Source organism: Triticum aestivum, chromosome 7D (assembly GCF_018294505.1).
Source record: "Triticum aestivum cultivar Chinese Spring chromosome 7D, IWGSC CS RefSeq v2.1, whole genome shotgun sequence".
NCBI lineage: Eukaryota > Viridiplantae > Streptophyta > Magnoliopsida > Poales > Poaceae > Triticum > Triticum aestivum.
In genome coordinates, this window is record NC_057814.1 from 5,151,459 (window position 1) to 5,164,866 (window position 13,408).

Here is a 13,408-nt window from a genome sequence, read left to right on the forward strand (position 1 = left end):
GAGCATGAATCTCCGCTTTTCAGTTCAAATCCACGAGAGGGTTCCTCATTACGCGGATAATTTTTCGCAATAAGGCAATCAGAGTCCAAGATGATAGGATTATTCATCGCCGAAGCAACATGACTTCCTGCCAAGCTTGCATGGAGCTCCGCTTCCTCCACACTCGAACACATATGTGAAAATCACGCGGTGACAAAAGGACCACCCCCTCATAATGGATCGCCACAACTCCAATGCTAGCAAAACCTTGGTCGGCCAAGAAGTTAGCATTGGCATTGATCTTGACTATCCCTACAGGAGGCGCCTCCCAGGCCATACATAGTAGCATGTGTTTAAAGTGATGCCAACCTGCTCAACAACCAATTTACCTTTATCAAGACCGGAAGGAAAAGTATATTTGGAAGCCACATTGGAAGACACTCAAAGATTATCCGGAATGTGATCCATGTTGAAATAATTTTTGGGACAGAGGGAGTAGAAGTTAAGAAGCACAACAACTATTCGGAGCTAGGACAACTATCCCCCAAATTACAAAGAGACGTATGCAGGGAAAAAACGCACACAAACAAGCCCACATAAGTGACACAACCTATTTTTTCGAAAAAGGGGTATAACCCCGGCCTCTGCATCAGAACGATGCATACGGCCACCTTTATTATAAAGCAAATAAGTTCAACCAAGGTCATGAAGTCTTAAACAAACGAACCACAAAAAGGCTCATGAAGAGCGAAAAGAAAAGCCACAACCGGCAGGCAGAAGCTAGATAGGAAAACTAATTGCCTATCCTATTACATGACCGCCATCCAAAACGGTTGAATATAGCCCGAGCTACCATCCCCCATCGGGTAGATCCAGTAACCAAACGCTCCTTGGCCTCGTCTGAGTGAGTAGCGACCACATACGGATCAACACAGTGGCTCGGAAGATAACCTGCAAAAAATGAGTATTTGTTGTTCTGTTAAAAACCAAATCATTCTTGCAGTTCCAGACTGCCCGAAGTAAAGCATATACTCCAACACGAATGTGTCTTGCTGTTTGGGAATCTATCCCGTCACTCGATGGGGTAATATTAAAAGCAATGTGAACAGTCCGCCATAAAACCTTCGCCATCGGACAGTCAAGAAAGAGGTGTTTGATGGTCTCATCCCGATCACAAAAACTCCATCTCGTAGAACCAGTCCAGTTGCGCTTTGTCAAATTGTCCTTAGTTAAAATGACTTGTTTGTGTACCTAAGTGACACAACCTGGCAAGCCAGTATATATATTGGCTTCGCTTCTCCCACATGTACTGTACTGATACATTGTTGGTTTTCTATTAGATCCATTAGCATAACTGCACCAGTTAATTGTTGCTTTGAATCTTGGTAGTTTGATTCTGGTTGGTGGTTGTCATGTACTCCTACTGTATTATGGAGATGGATAACCCAGAAGCAACCGATTCCGGGATATTGTGGGGCCCTAAACGATATCCATTATTGCACATTTTTAAGGCCGTTCTATTAGTCCAAATCAATGAGGTGGTTCTTTGTGTAAGCAAAACATGTGATTTGTGATGCACGGTCGTGATCAATAGCTCTCTTCATGTAGCAGTACGCACCATCATTTTTTTTCTACAAGGAAACATGTGATCCATGGTTACCTCTAATCAATAACCGTGTTGACAATTTCAACTTCTAGATTAGCTGCAGTTATGGTGGTGTACCTTGTTAGTTGTTACCGTGTTGAGTTAGGGACATTTCATACACGACAATATATATTTAATTGCACACATGTATTTTTCTTAGTTATGAAGTCGATCATAACTGACAGAGCTCAGCGGAAATGTGAGAGATCAAATGGTAGTCACGAATTAGTTATGTGTTGTATTGAAGATGGGTTACAATATATACGTCCATGAACGGACGCGTCGCACAAACACGACGATTACATAGAGATGTGACAGTTGTGAATAGAGGGTGAAAGGAGATGTGTCAGTTTCCAAAGGGCAACCGTACAACAGTTGACAAGGGGATATTCCCATGTTAATTAACTAGCAAAAGAGCCCATGCATTGCAACAAGAGAGAAAACAACACACGCTCTTAACCCAAGAATCATGACTCAAGACACTGATAGGTCCACGTCCTTTATTTTCACATGACATCACATTTGTGTTGCCGACGGTAGCCTCACCGCTCACACAACGAAAACACATTTAAATATGGTAAGTCCTAAGGCGTCTCTCTCTCACGCGCGCGAGCAAGCACACTCGCTCAGAATAAGATGAGATGTATGTTGTTTTCCCCACGAGATTTTTCAGAGGTGTGCATGAGTGATTATCGATGTTTTCTATTCTCTCAATCTGGTTTTAGTGAGTGTTTATTTGCAAGTAGGATCGCCATTAGTACGAAAGAAAAACGGATCGTGCACTATATATTAAGGTGCACTAAAAATAATATTTTAGAAATATTTAACAACTAAAAATAATATCATATTTAGATTCTACATATTTTTCTAATCAAATTTTGTACATAACACGTTAGAATCGGAGTTACGGTTTAAAAGATATGTATAATTTTGTTTTAGATAAACTGCGGATTGATTAACTGAAAAGTCAGGGGTTTTCTGTTAAAACAAAAAAATGATTCGGCTGACGTAAATACGGACCACGGGTTGATTAGTATAAAAGGCAGGGGGTTTTTTATAAAACGTGAAAAAAATGATTCATTCTCACTTGAAGATGGACTGTGAGTTAATTAGTAGAAAAGGTGGGGGTTTTCTGCAAAGAGATGCACGGACGACCAGAAGCACTCTGTGCTTTATTATTAGGGAAAGATTATAACCCCTCGCAGAAAAAATACTCCCTCCATCCCAAAGTTTAAGGCACGCTTGACTATGGTGAAACAATAACCTCCTTCAGCGAGCGCTTTCTGATATGCGGGCAAGACAAAAAATAGGCCTCAACCTTTCCATGGCCTCTAGGGTTGTTCCAAGCCATCGCATGATGGTGAGTTCACATTTGCACCACACGAAGGCACTATAGACCAATTCCGGATGCTTCTCTTCGTTCTATTGGTTGGGTCTCTCTCATCTACTGTTCTTTGGAACTATCAGCATTATTGTACTAGTAGTTAATTGTGCTTTGAATTTTGACAATTAGATTGATTCTGATTGGTGGTCGTCGTGCATTAGGGAGATGGATAAGTGGATAGCATGACCTGGAAGCAACCAATACCCACAAGATTGTGGCCCCAAAATTGTACCCATTATTGTTTTTTAAGCCCCTTGTACATGAGTCCAGAACTCCAGGTCGATGATGTAGCAATGTTCGTAGTGTAAAAGAAGTATGCATATGCTGCGCGACAATGTCCAATAATTGTCCTAACAACTTGGATCTCTAGATTAATTTCAACGATCTTCGTTTCTTCTACAATATGACATCTGACTATCAATCATCTCTAATTAATAGTTATCCTGAAAAAATTGATGTTTGTAACTTTTGAGGAGGCCGTTAACATCTGTGTAGTTTTTCAATCAATGAAGTCGGTCATAGATTCCTTGCCAAGCAATTTCCAAAAGCGGACAATGAGATAAAATCAGCTGCCCTCCATATGTGTTCATTCATCGTTGTCTCTCCTTCCATCTATAGGGTTTTCTGAACCTCACAACCCCCAAATTTCCACCCGCGGGACAATGTAACCTTGGTTGACATCTGGTGTCAAGCACACATGGATGCTCCCTTTACAAAACACGAGTATGTTTCTTAGTGAGGTCGATCAATGTAATCTCTATAAAAAGTAATTTTCGAAAGCGGAACCGATAAAAGACACCTAAACCTATTCACTCACGATTACGTCTTCTATGGGCTTCAGGGTTGTCCCAAGACTCGGCTTTAGATGCTTGGGCCGTGTTCGTCTAAAAAAAGTTTCTTGGGCCGCGTCGAGCTGGAGATTTCACAACGGTTGTCAATGGCGATATGGATGGAGAGACCGGTAGTTAGAGACCAATAAAAGTCCGCGTGTTGTTGTAAAAAGAAGATAGTAGGCAAGTCGAAGCGAGCATAGGAAAGAAATGGCAGAAAGCTATCGAGCAATGTATGTGCGCGCGTGCACATGAAGAACCAACATGTTGTTGGATGGCCATGATCCTGGTTGTACATATTCTTTTTCTCTCTATACAGAACCGAATTAATATAGGGTGTCTAGCAATGGACTGGATCCTAGCTACTTTCCTGAAACGAAATGATCCCAGCTATTTCCGAAACGAAACCGATAAAACTCGCGTAAACCTATTCCCTCACGATTACATCTTGTTTGAGCTTTGGGGTTGTCCCAGGCCACGACTTTAGATGCTCGGGCCGCGGCAAGCTGGAGAATTCGTGGCGGTTGTCAAAAGGGGTGTGCATGGAGAAACCGGTAGCTAGAGACCATAAATTAAGTGCGTGCGTCATTGTAAAAATAAGAAAATAATGGGCGTGTCGAAGTTACGATAGGAAAGAAATGCCCGAAAGCTATCGAGCAATGATTTTTGAGGGTTATATCGAGCAATGTATGTGTGCGCACAGACACATACCTGAAGAATCAACCTATGGTTGGATGATACCAGGAGCTGTGTACAATCTTTTTCTTTCCTCTCTATTCGGAATCAAATTAATATAGGGTGTCTAGCAATGGACTGGATCGCAGCTGCTTTCCTAAAACGAAATGGATCCGCCGATCTTCTTGGGTCAATGCCCCCCCACCCTTGATCCAGTTCCTTTCTAGAAAAATACTGTGGAATGGAAAATAAAAATGGCCTTCCTTTTTCCTTGCTATCCCTGGTCTGGTTGGCCCACGCAGAGGCCAGTCGCCGCATCCTACGCACGCGCCTTGCCATTTTTACTCTCCCCGCCAACTATAAATCGCGCTCGCCGGGGGGAGCCATGCCTATCCATTCCTTCCACCCGTCCGTCGATCCGCCGGAATCGATTCATATATTTTTTCTTGGAAACCGTCGTCGATGGAGTCCCGGGCCATTAGTCCCGGCGAGACGGCGCTGCCGTACGCGTACGCGCCGCTGGCGCCCTCCGACGTCGCGGAGGAGCGCCGGGGCGGCGGCGGCGGCGGGGTGAGGTGGCGCGCGTGCGTGGCCGTGCTGGCCGCGTCCGCCGTGGTGGTGCTGGTCGTGGCCAGCGCGCTGGCCGGGTCCGGCAGGGTGGACCGGGTCGTGGGCGGCGACGTGGTCGCGGACATGCCGCCGCTGGCGGAGACGGCGCGGAGCCGCGGCCGGGACGCCGGCGTGTCGGAGAAGACCTCCGGGGCGGCCGACGAGATGGTGGGGCTCCTTGGCGCCGGCGGCGACGCCGACGGGTTCCCCTGGAGCAACGCCATGCTGCAGTGGCAGCGCACCGGCTTCCATTTCCAGCCCGAGAAGAACTGGATGAACGGTACGTCCACGATCCATCCATTCCTCCCACCATTAATCCATTCCTTTTCGGGTCGATTCAGATTCACATAAACTCCATTAATTTTCACGCGTTGTTAATCTGGTCGATGATCGATGGAGAAGAACTGACTGGCTTTGCTCTTTGTTTGCTGGCGGCGGCCTCCTCCTCTCCGGCGATGGACATGGATGCATGCATGCATGCAGATCCCAACGGTTAGTAGTACTCCTGATCAACCGATCTCATGGATAGAATATTCCTACTTGAGCATCTTTTTTACCACTCGCTCGATCGCCGGCTGTCGCGGAACCATATATTTACACAGTCAACGTGCAAAATGAGATGAGATTATTATTACCGATCTAGATATAGATAACTCAAGCATCTTTGGTTGGGTATTGACTGAATCCGGATCGAGCTAGCATTACCAACGGCAAGTTAGTTGGTTGGTTGGTTGTCAGAAAAGAAACCGAACGGAGAAATAAAACCGGTAGATGGATCATGGATGGGTGGATATAACGCGTGCGTCCGTGTTGCATGCACGTCTAGCTACCTACTGTAGCCAGCAGATCCAAAACAAAAGGTAGAAATAAAACCGGCCAGCACAGTGGATTGTTCAGTTCAGATGGATAGAGAGATGATCATGTGTGTCTCGTGTACATACATCATCTCTTGAAACACTTTTTTGTTGTTGTAGCAAATTACATATATATGTTCAAAAACGATAGGTCCTGCATGCACATCATATTATGTGCCCACCAACGTGGTTGCAGTGATGTGCCAACGAGGCACCCATGATCATCTTCCTTAATCCACAACCCACGCTCCTACATGTCCACCTAATTTAAATCTCTTCGTGTTGCATCTATCGCAGGTCCCGTGTACTACCGCGGATGGTACCACCTCTTCTACCAGTACAACCCGGAGGGGGCGGTGTGGGGGAACATCGCGTGGGGCCACGCCGTGTCCCGCGACCTCATCCACTGGCGCCACCTCCCCCTCGCCATGGTGCCCGACCAGTGGTACGACATCAACGGCGTCTGGACCGGCTCCGCCACCGTGCTCCCCGACGGCTCCCTCGTCATGCTCTACACCGGCTCCACCAACGCCTCCGTGCAGGTCCAGTGCCTCGCCGTCCCCGCCGACCCCAACGACTCCCTCCTCCGCAACTGGACCAAGTACGAGGCCAACCCCATCCTCGTCCCGCCGCCCGGCATCGGCGACAAGGACTTCCGCGACCCCACCACCGCATGGTTCGACGAGTCCGACAAGACCTGGCGCACCGTCATCGGCTCCAAGGACAACCATGGCCACACCGGCATCGTCATGACCTACAAGACCAAGGACTTTATCAACTACGAGCTCATACCCGGCCTGCTCCACAGCGTCCCCGGCACCGGCATGTGGGAGTGCATCGACTTCTACCCCGTCGGCGGCGCCGATGGATCGGAGGAGCTGTACGTGATGAAGGAGAGCAGCGACGACGACCGCCACGACTGGTACGCGCTCGGGAGGTACGACGCCGCGGCCAACAAGTACACGCCGATAGACCCGGAGATGGATGTCGGGATCGGGCTGAGGTACGACTGGGGCAAGTTCTACGCGTCCAAGACCTTCTACGACCCCTCCAAGAACCGCCGCGTGCTCTGGGGGTGGATCGGCGAGACCGACTCCGAGCGCGCCGACGTCGCCAAGGGATGGGCGTCCCTCCAGGTAACCAAACCCTCTTCCCATCAAATTCTTTTTACCATGCAGTATAGTCGTCGGTGTCAAATCGCTGTCATGCATATGGATTGGGTTAAACATGTCGCTGTGGCTAGCGTGCTTGATTAGCTAGCTGTCGCCGTCTCGTCGTTGCACGTTTCTTTCTTGCTTAACCACCTACCAATAGCAGCTGGTTGTAGCTAGGTCGCTGCTGCCTGCTGGAGATTGAAATCTTCGGCTTTAAGATGACAGCGACGACGACATGGTCGGTCGCCCGGTCGTGATCACGTACTACAACAATTTACTGGAAAAATGATTTGAAAACGTGCATGCATGTTCCCTCCAAACTCTTGTTAATTCCAGTTGACCAAACTGCAAACAAACGCGTAGTACATTTTCTTCTCCAATCTGTACAAGTTTGCCCTTTCTGTCAATCTTTTAATCCTCGTGGTGCGCGAGACATGTTAATTAATCACTAACCTACTTATCAATGGACCCATATATCTATTAGGCCGGCTGCCTTTGCTCTGATCGATAGGTTGGTTAATGAGTGCAGATCAAGCCTCCGTGTTTCTCTCCAAACACGGCAACTTGTGCAGCCCCACGGCTACAACACATGTGCATGCCACGTCGATCCCACGTGTAACCATGTGCCTTAGATAAATATATGGATTGGGTGTTGACCGTTGCTATGATTGAGGGACGACGCAACCGTATCTTAATTTGTCTGGTCCCGGCTAACCACCAAATCCAGACTTTCTGTCTCGAGTTGTGGATCTCTATGTTACCCTAACTTAATTATTACTACTTGCTCGTGCAACCCCATTTTCTATTCTTATGTGTGAAGCATCTCACATCATTCCTGTCCCCCCCCCCCCCCCCCCCCCCAAGTTTTTTTTGTTTCCAACGTGCATTGTTCATGATTGATTCGATGATGGTACAAGTGACAAAATGATTTATTTGAAACTAATCTATGTATGTGCATTTGTCACACAGTCGATCCCGAGGACGGTGGAGCTGGATGAGAAGACCCGGACCAACCTCATCCAGTGGCCCGTGGTCGAGATCGAGACGCTCCGCATCAACTCCACCGACCTCGGCGGCACCACCATCGACACCGGCAGTGTGCTCCCTCTCCCGCTCCGTCGTGCCACCCAACTCGACATCGAGGCCACCTTCCACCTCGACACCTCCGCTGTTGCCACTGTGAACGAAGCCGACGTTGGCTACAACTGCAGCACCAGCGGTGGTGCCGCCAACCGTGGCGCTCTCGGCCCCTTCGGACTCCTCGTCCTCGCTGACGGCGCCCTCAAGGAGCAGACGGCGGTGTACTTCTACGTGTCGAGGGGCCTCGATGGCGGCCTCCAGACCCATTTCTGCCAGGACGAGTCACGGTCGTCGCTGGCCCAGGACGTCGTGAAGCGGGTGGTCGGCTTCACTGTGCCAGTGCTCGACGGTGAGGATCTATCCCTCAGGGTGCTGGTGGACCACTCGATCGTGGAGACCTTCGCCATGGGTGGAAGGTCCACCGCGACGTCGAGGGTGTACCCGACAGAGGCCATCTACGCCGCCGCTGGCGTTTACCTTTTCAACAACGCCACCGGTGCCGCCGTCACCGTCGAGAAGCTCGTGGTGCACGAGATGGACGACTCCTACAACCAGATCTTCACGGCCGACGACGCCTCGGCCGCCTTGTAGCTGAATCTAATCAAGCTCTTGGCCCGGTAATGCATATTCACCTATACTACATATTATGATTCGATCGGCGGTCACATTGATCGGTCGGCGGCTTCCTCCCTCATGGATGGATGGAGATGGAGTACTAGCTACTCTAGTCATCTTTCTGTTCGTTTGTCTGTTGTTTTTTCTTTCTTTTGGATTTTGGGTTTTTGGTGAGATGAATTAGTTAGATGATTTGTTGGCAGGATGATTACTGCCTTCCAAGTGTAACTATTGGCAGGATGGATATGTATCCTGCAGCAGGACTATGATGATGGTGATCGTATTGATCAATCAATTGTAAATGAAATTATTGGGGAAAGAAAGAGGCGCGCGTGTGCGCTGCCACCAATTTTTCGAAATGAAATTTTCTGACTTCCTTCTTGTACATACGGTGCCAACACCACATGGATTTAATCACAATTTAATATCTGCTGTCCACTCGATCTAGAGCCCGTATGGTAAGATTTCTGAATTGGTGTAACTAGCTAGGACAGTTTCTTTCTTTCTGATGTTTTATTGGTATACTGTATTCTCTTGGGGCCCCTTCTTCTTATCTAAATGAAAAAGGAAACAGTTAATCAAGGAAGGAGATTTAAAAAAATTACCCTATGTATGTGGCTTTTGGTTCAACTGCAGTTGATTTATTTATTTATTGAGATGGCATTTCTATGGAAGGTTCGATGTCTGATCCTCAAATTTTTTAGCCTTTGTCTGACCTCAAGTTTTTTTTTAGTATAACCGTCTGATCCTCAAGTTTTTTTTTTAGCAACTCTGATTCTCAAGTGTAGCGTACTGAAAATTTTCTAGTGTTATTGGGCGAGGCCAGAGAGCCGATTTCATTCGATCACATAATTCAGCGTGCCACGCTATAAAGGAATTAGCCTGCTGGGCCTTGGTATTACGTTCTTATGCTTCACTGCGGTGCTGTTTTGGCCCGTTCATAGAGGCTGGCTGAAGCAATAATTGCGAATGGGCCTCTGCAGCCAGTGCCAGTTTACAACTTTACGTGAGCAATCGGTTAGTCTCTGTGAGTGAATATGCTATTTGACGCTCATGACGCCAAATATAGTCCCTTATCCGTAGAACCCGCTCAACTCCAAAAAAAAAAACGTAGAACCCGCACTCGATACATTCCATGGCAGCTCAGCAGATTAAGGGCATGCTTCGTCGGTGACTAATTTTACCCTAATTTGCTACACATTCTTGCCACACTTGCCTAACCTTAGGTGAATAATTTCTTAACTGCATTTTGGTTTGCCTTGGGAAATCTTGCTATGCATCTTCTATGTATGACAAGTGGGGCTCATTTTTATAAAATAATATTTCTTTAGGTGTGGCTAAAATCAAACAGAAACAGCCCCTAATTTGATCAAACTTGCCTAACTTGAGGAGTGATAAAGTGTGTCTAGGAACCAAACAACCTCTAGATTTATCACACGGCTTGTGGCGCTGTCAAAGATAATAAAACAACTAATGGTCATGTTGTGGCTCAATAGTCCTGTTTGTTTTCCCCCTGCTCTAGCAGCTAGGAGGAGCACTAAACCATATGTCCATTCGTTCATACTCTTTACATTTTGGCCCTTGGTTTCTCGCGGGGCCTAGGATTCCTATGAAGTCGATTTGACAACGAATGCCAGAATTTGATGTCGTTTTCAAAAGAAAAGAAGCCAATTTTTGCGCTCGCGAAGACCGGGCCTTACTTGGCCCTGGGAAACATTTCCAGTGTGATATCAAAGACTAGGCATCGCACGAGTGCGCATGTGATGGTTTACTATGTTGTACTATGCTAAAAGTATAGTCCCTCCGTTCCTATATATGAGGTGTATTTGTTTTTTGATAAAATTTCATATTGTAAGGTGCATTTGTTCTAATTCTTCATAATTCCGTTCTTGCCCCTCTAGAAAAAGGAAAGTATCGCTCACCTGATTGCATGTACTCCCTCCATTTCAAATTACTCGTCGTGGTTTTAGTTTAAATTTGAACTAAAACCACGACGAGTAATTTGGAACGGAGGGAGTATCTCTTTATAGAGAAAAAAGGAAACTATATCTCTCCTGATTGCATGCGTCTCTTTCTTTCCTAGCCTAAACTAGTAGAACGCCCGTGCGTTGCCACGGGCTTTTAATTTATTTTTTAATTACACTTATTAATGCAATTCATATCAAATTTTGCATGTATAATTCTTTTTCTAATTGTGCATATAATGTATATGATATTTCAGATGTACAGAAAAGATAGCCTGCAACAATTGGAAAAAAATTGAAATCCAATTCATCTGTAATGTAACTCGATGATGTGTATGTACGAACTAAGACTATGTGATGCGCATAACATATTCCCACACAAAGTCTAGAATATTGTCTTTAGCTTCACTTGCACGGTACTTCAGCAAGTATAATAACAAAATATTTCTCAAATCATAACCATTGCGCTCAAGCAATATATATAATTAGCATGAAGATTTAATGGGGTTAACATGTACAAATAGATTTTCCGTCTGTGGTTTACCTTTTTATCAATAATTCACTCAACATCTTCTTTCTCCATCAACTATCTCCACAACCCCCAGTCCATGTTTGCCGCGTCAATTGATGACATATATGGCTCCCAATCCATCCTTCCTTCTCCATCAACACAGACCTTGAATTTCAAACACGTAATGATGCACTCGTGCTATATTTCACACTAAAGCTCTATCTCTCTCATTATAATATGCCAGTGCTCCTCTCTCCTTACATCCACTCTTTCACACTATATATCCATCTCTCGCTCTCCCACTCTACCACCTTACATCTCTCTCCCTCCCCTTCTCTCTCCCAACATCTCTCTCTCCCCCTCCCTCCCTCGCACACAAACACACACAGACACACCCACTCCCCCCTCCGTCTTTCCCTCTCCCACAACTCAAAACTTAATTTTGTCTCAGCTTAATGTTGCTCACTGTTAACATTCGACGGCTATAGTATATCCTAGAGGCTTAAACATTAAATGGAAATGTTAACTGGCTAATCTTGGCTCATTTACTCCACCACTATGAAGCACACAAATTAATGGTCATACTCCGCACAACAAACAAAAATGACTTCACATGTTATACTTTTTAATCCACTGCTATACTTGACATGGGCACCATGGCAGTAGTTCTGATACTTATTCTTGCCTATATTATGATTTAAGGAAAAGTTAACTGGTTAGCAGTCGCTCAAAAATGGGTGGCAATCGAACCCCTTTTTATGGCAGATTTAGTTTTGAGACGAGATCAAACGACGACAGTTTTAAAAACAGAAATTATCTTCTGTCACAATCGAACCCCTTTTTATGGCAGATTTAGTTTTGAGACGAGATCAAACGATGACAGTTTTAAAAACGGAAATTACCTTCTCTGACAGAAACTGCCCTGTCGCTCTGAAGAAACTGCCATCCCCTCTAACTAAAAATGTCACTGAAATCATTCGCAAATTCCAAACCCTCCCAGTGACCGTTTGCCAGCTAACGGGGTCCATAATTTATTCAGGAAACAAGTCAAATAGACCCAAAGATGAATACAGAAGGATGAATAAAGATGAATAGGCATCAAGTACACTCTACTTATACAATTATACAACTGGATGTTATGTGTCTGGTGCAATGCTATCACGAATCAAGTAGTGGTTAGGCAAAACCACGAATCATGTAAGTGGATTTTGAGCTAACTTATCCTAAGCGTCGCTTTCTCCTTGTTCTTTTTTTCTCCCTCTTGTGCTCTTCCTTCCTACTCAATAGTTAAATTTTAGTACAACAGTAGCAAGGCAAATTTTAGTAACAGGGTAATTTTAGCACAAGAAGTCTTAAGTATCTTAAAAAAAGTCAGTAGAAATCAAATATCAGTGCAAGGGGATATTTTAATAGGTCCATAAACAATTCAGTACAAGCCAAAAATTTCAGGATCCTTAGAAATTAATAACAACCCTTTATTTTTCACCATTTATAAAATTGTTTAGAAATTAATAACAAACTATGGCTTCCAAGAACAAAGTATGCCTAGCTATGAACAAAATACATTTACTATTCTTTTTCAGCTTCCAAGAGGGAAAATGATAAATGTAATTCTGAGAATGTAAAGAATCCAGCTTGGCTATACAGCAGCAAAGGCTTTTATCAAATGCCTCCAACACGAGGAACCCATGCTATGTATTCAAAACCCCGATCATTTAATTATGTATTGTATCAAAGTGAATAGATAAAGACAATAGAGGGAAAACAACTCTATAATCTCTTGTCGCAAAAAAAATATAATCTTACCACAAACCTCATGGAAAGCACCAATGAACAAGTTCTCCAGATGGCACTGTCCTTAAATGTCGCATACACAAATGAAACATGATTTTTTTTTACTAAGACACAGTTTTCCTGTTCATTCATTTAAAAAAAATACTTACCCTCTGGTACAGATCGGAATTGGGAGTTGCGAAGAACTAATAACACATCCAGATAAAGGACCTAGTGGTGGATGAATACCAGTAGCAAGATTGATAAGTTGAAGAATTATTCTGTAGAGTGTAGCGATCTGGAGCTGGTTAGAGCACTCGCCACAGCGACGTCCG

General features: G+C 45.1%; 1 protein-coding gene across 1 annotated transcript; it reads left to right on the plus strand.

Moving 5' to 3' along the window:
• Positions 1-4,908: 4,908 nt before the first annotated feature.
• LOC123165201 (sucrose:sucrose 1-fructosyltransferase) lies at positions 4,909-9,189 on the plus strand. Its single transcript, XM_044582831.1, has 4 exons — positions 4,909-5,402; positions 5,606-5,614; positions 6,274-7,112; positions 8,100-9,189. Exons 1-4 carry the CDS (start codon positions 4,976-4,978, stop codon positions 8,799-8,801), a joined length of 1,977 nt encoding a protein of 658 aa, XP_044438766.1. The 5' UTR covers positions 4,909-4,975; the 3' UTR covers positions 8,802-9,189.
• The last annotated feature ends 4,219 nt before the right edge of the window (positions 9,190-13,408 follow it).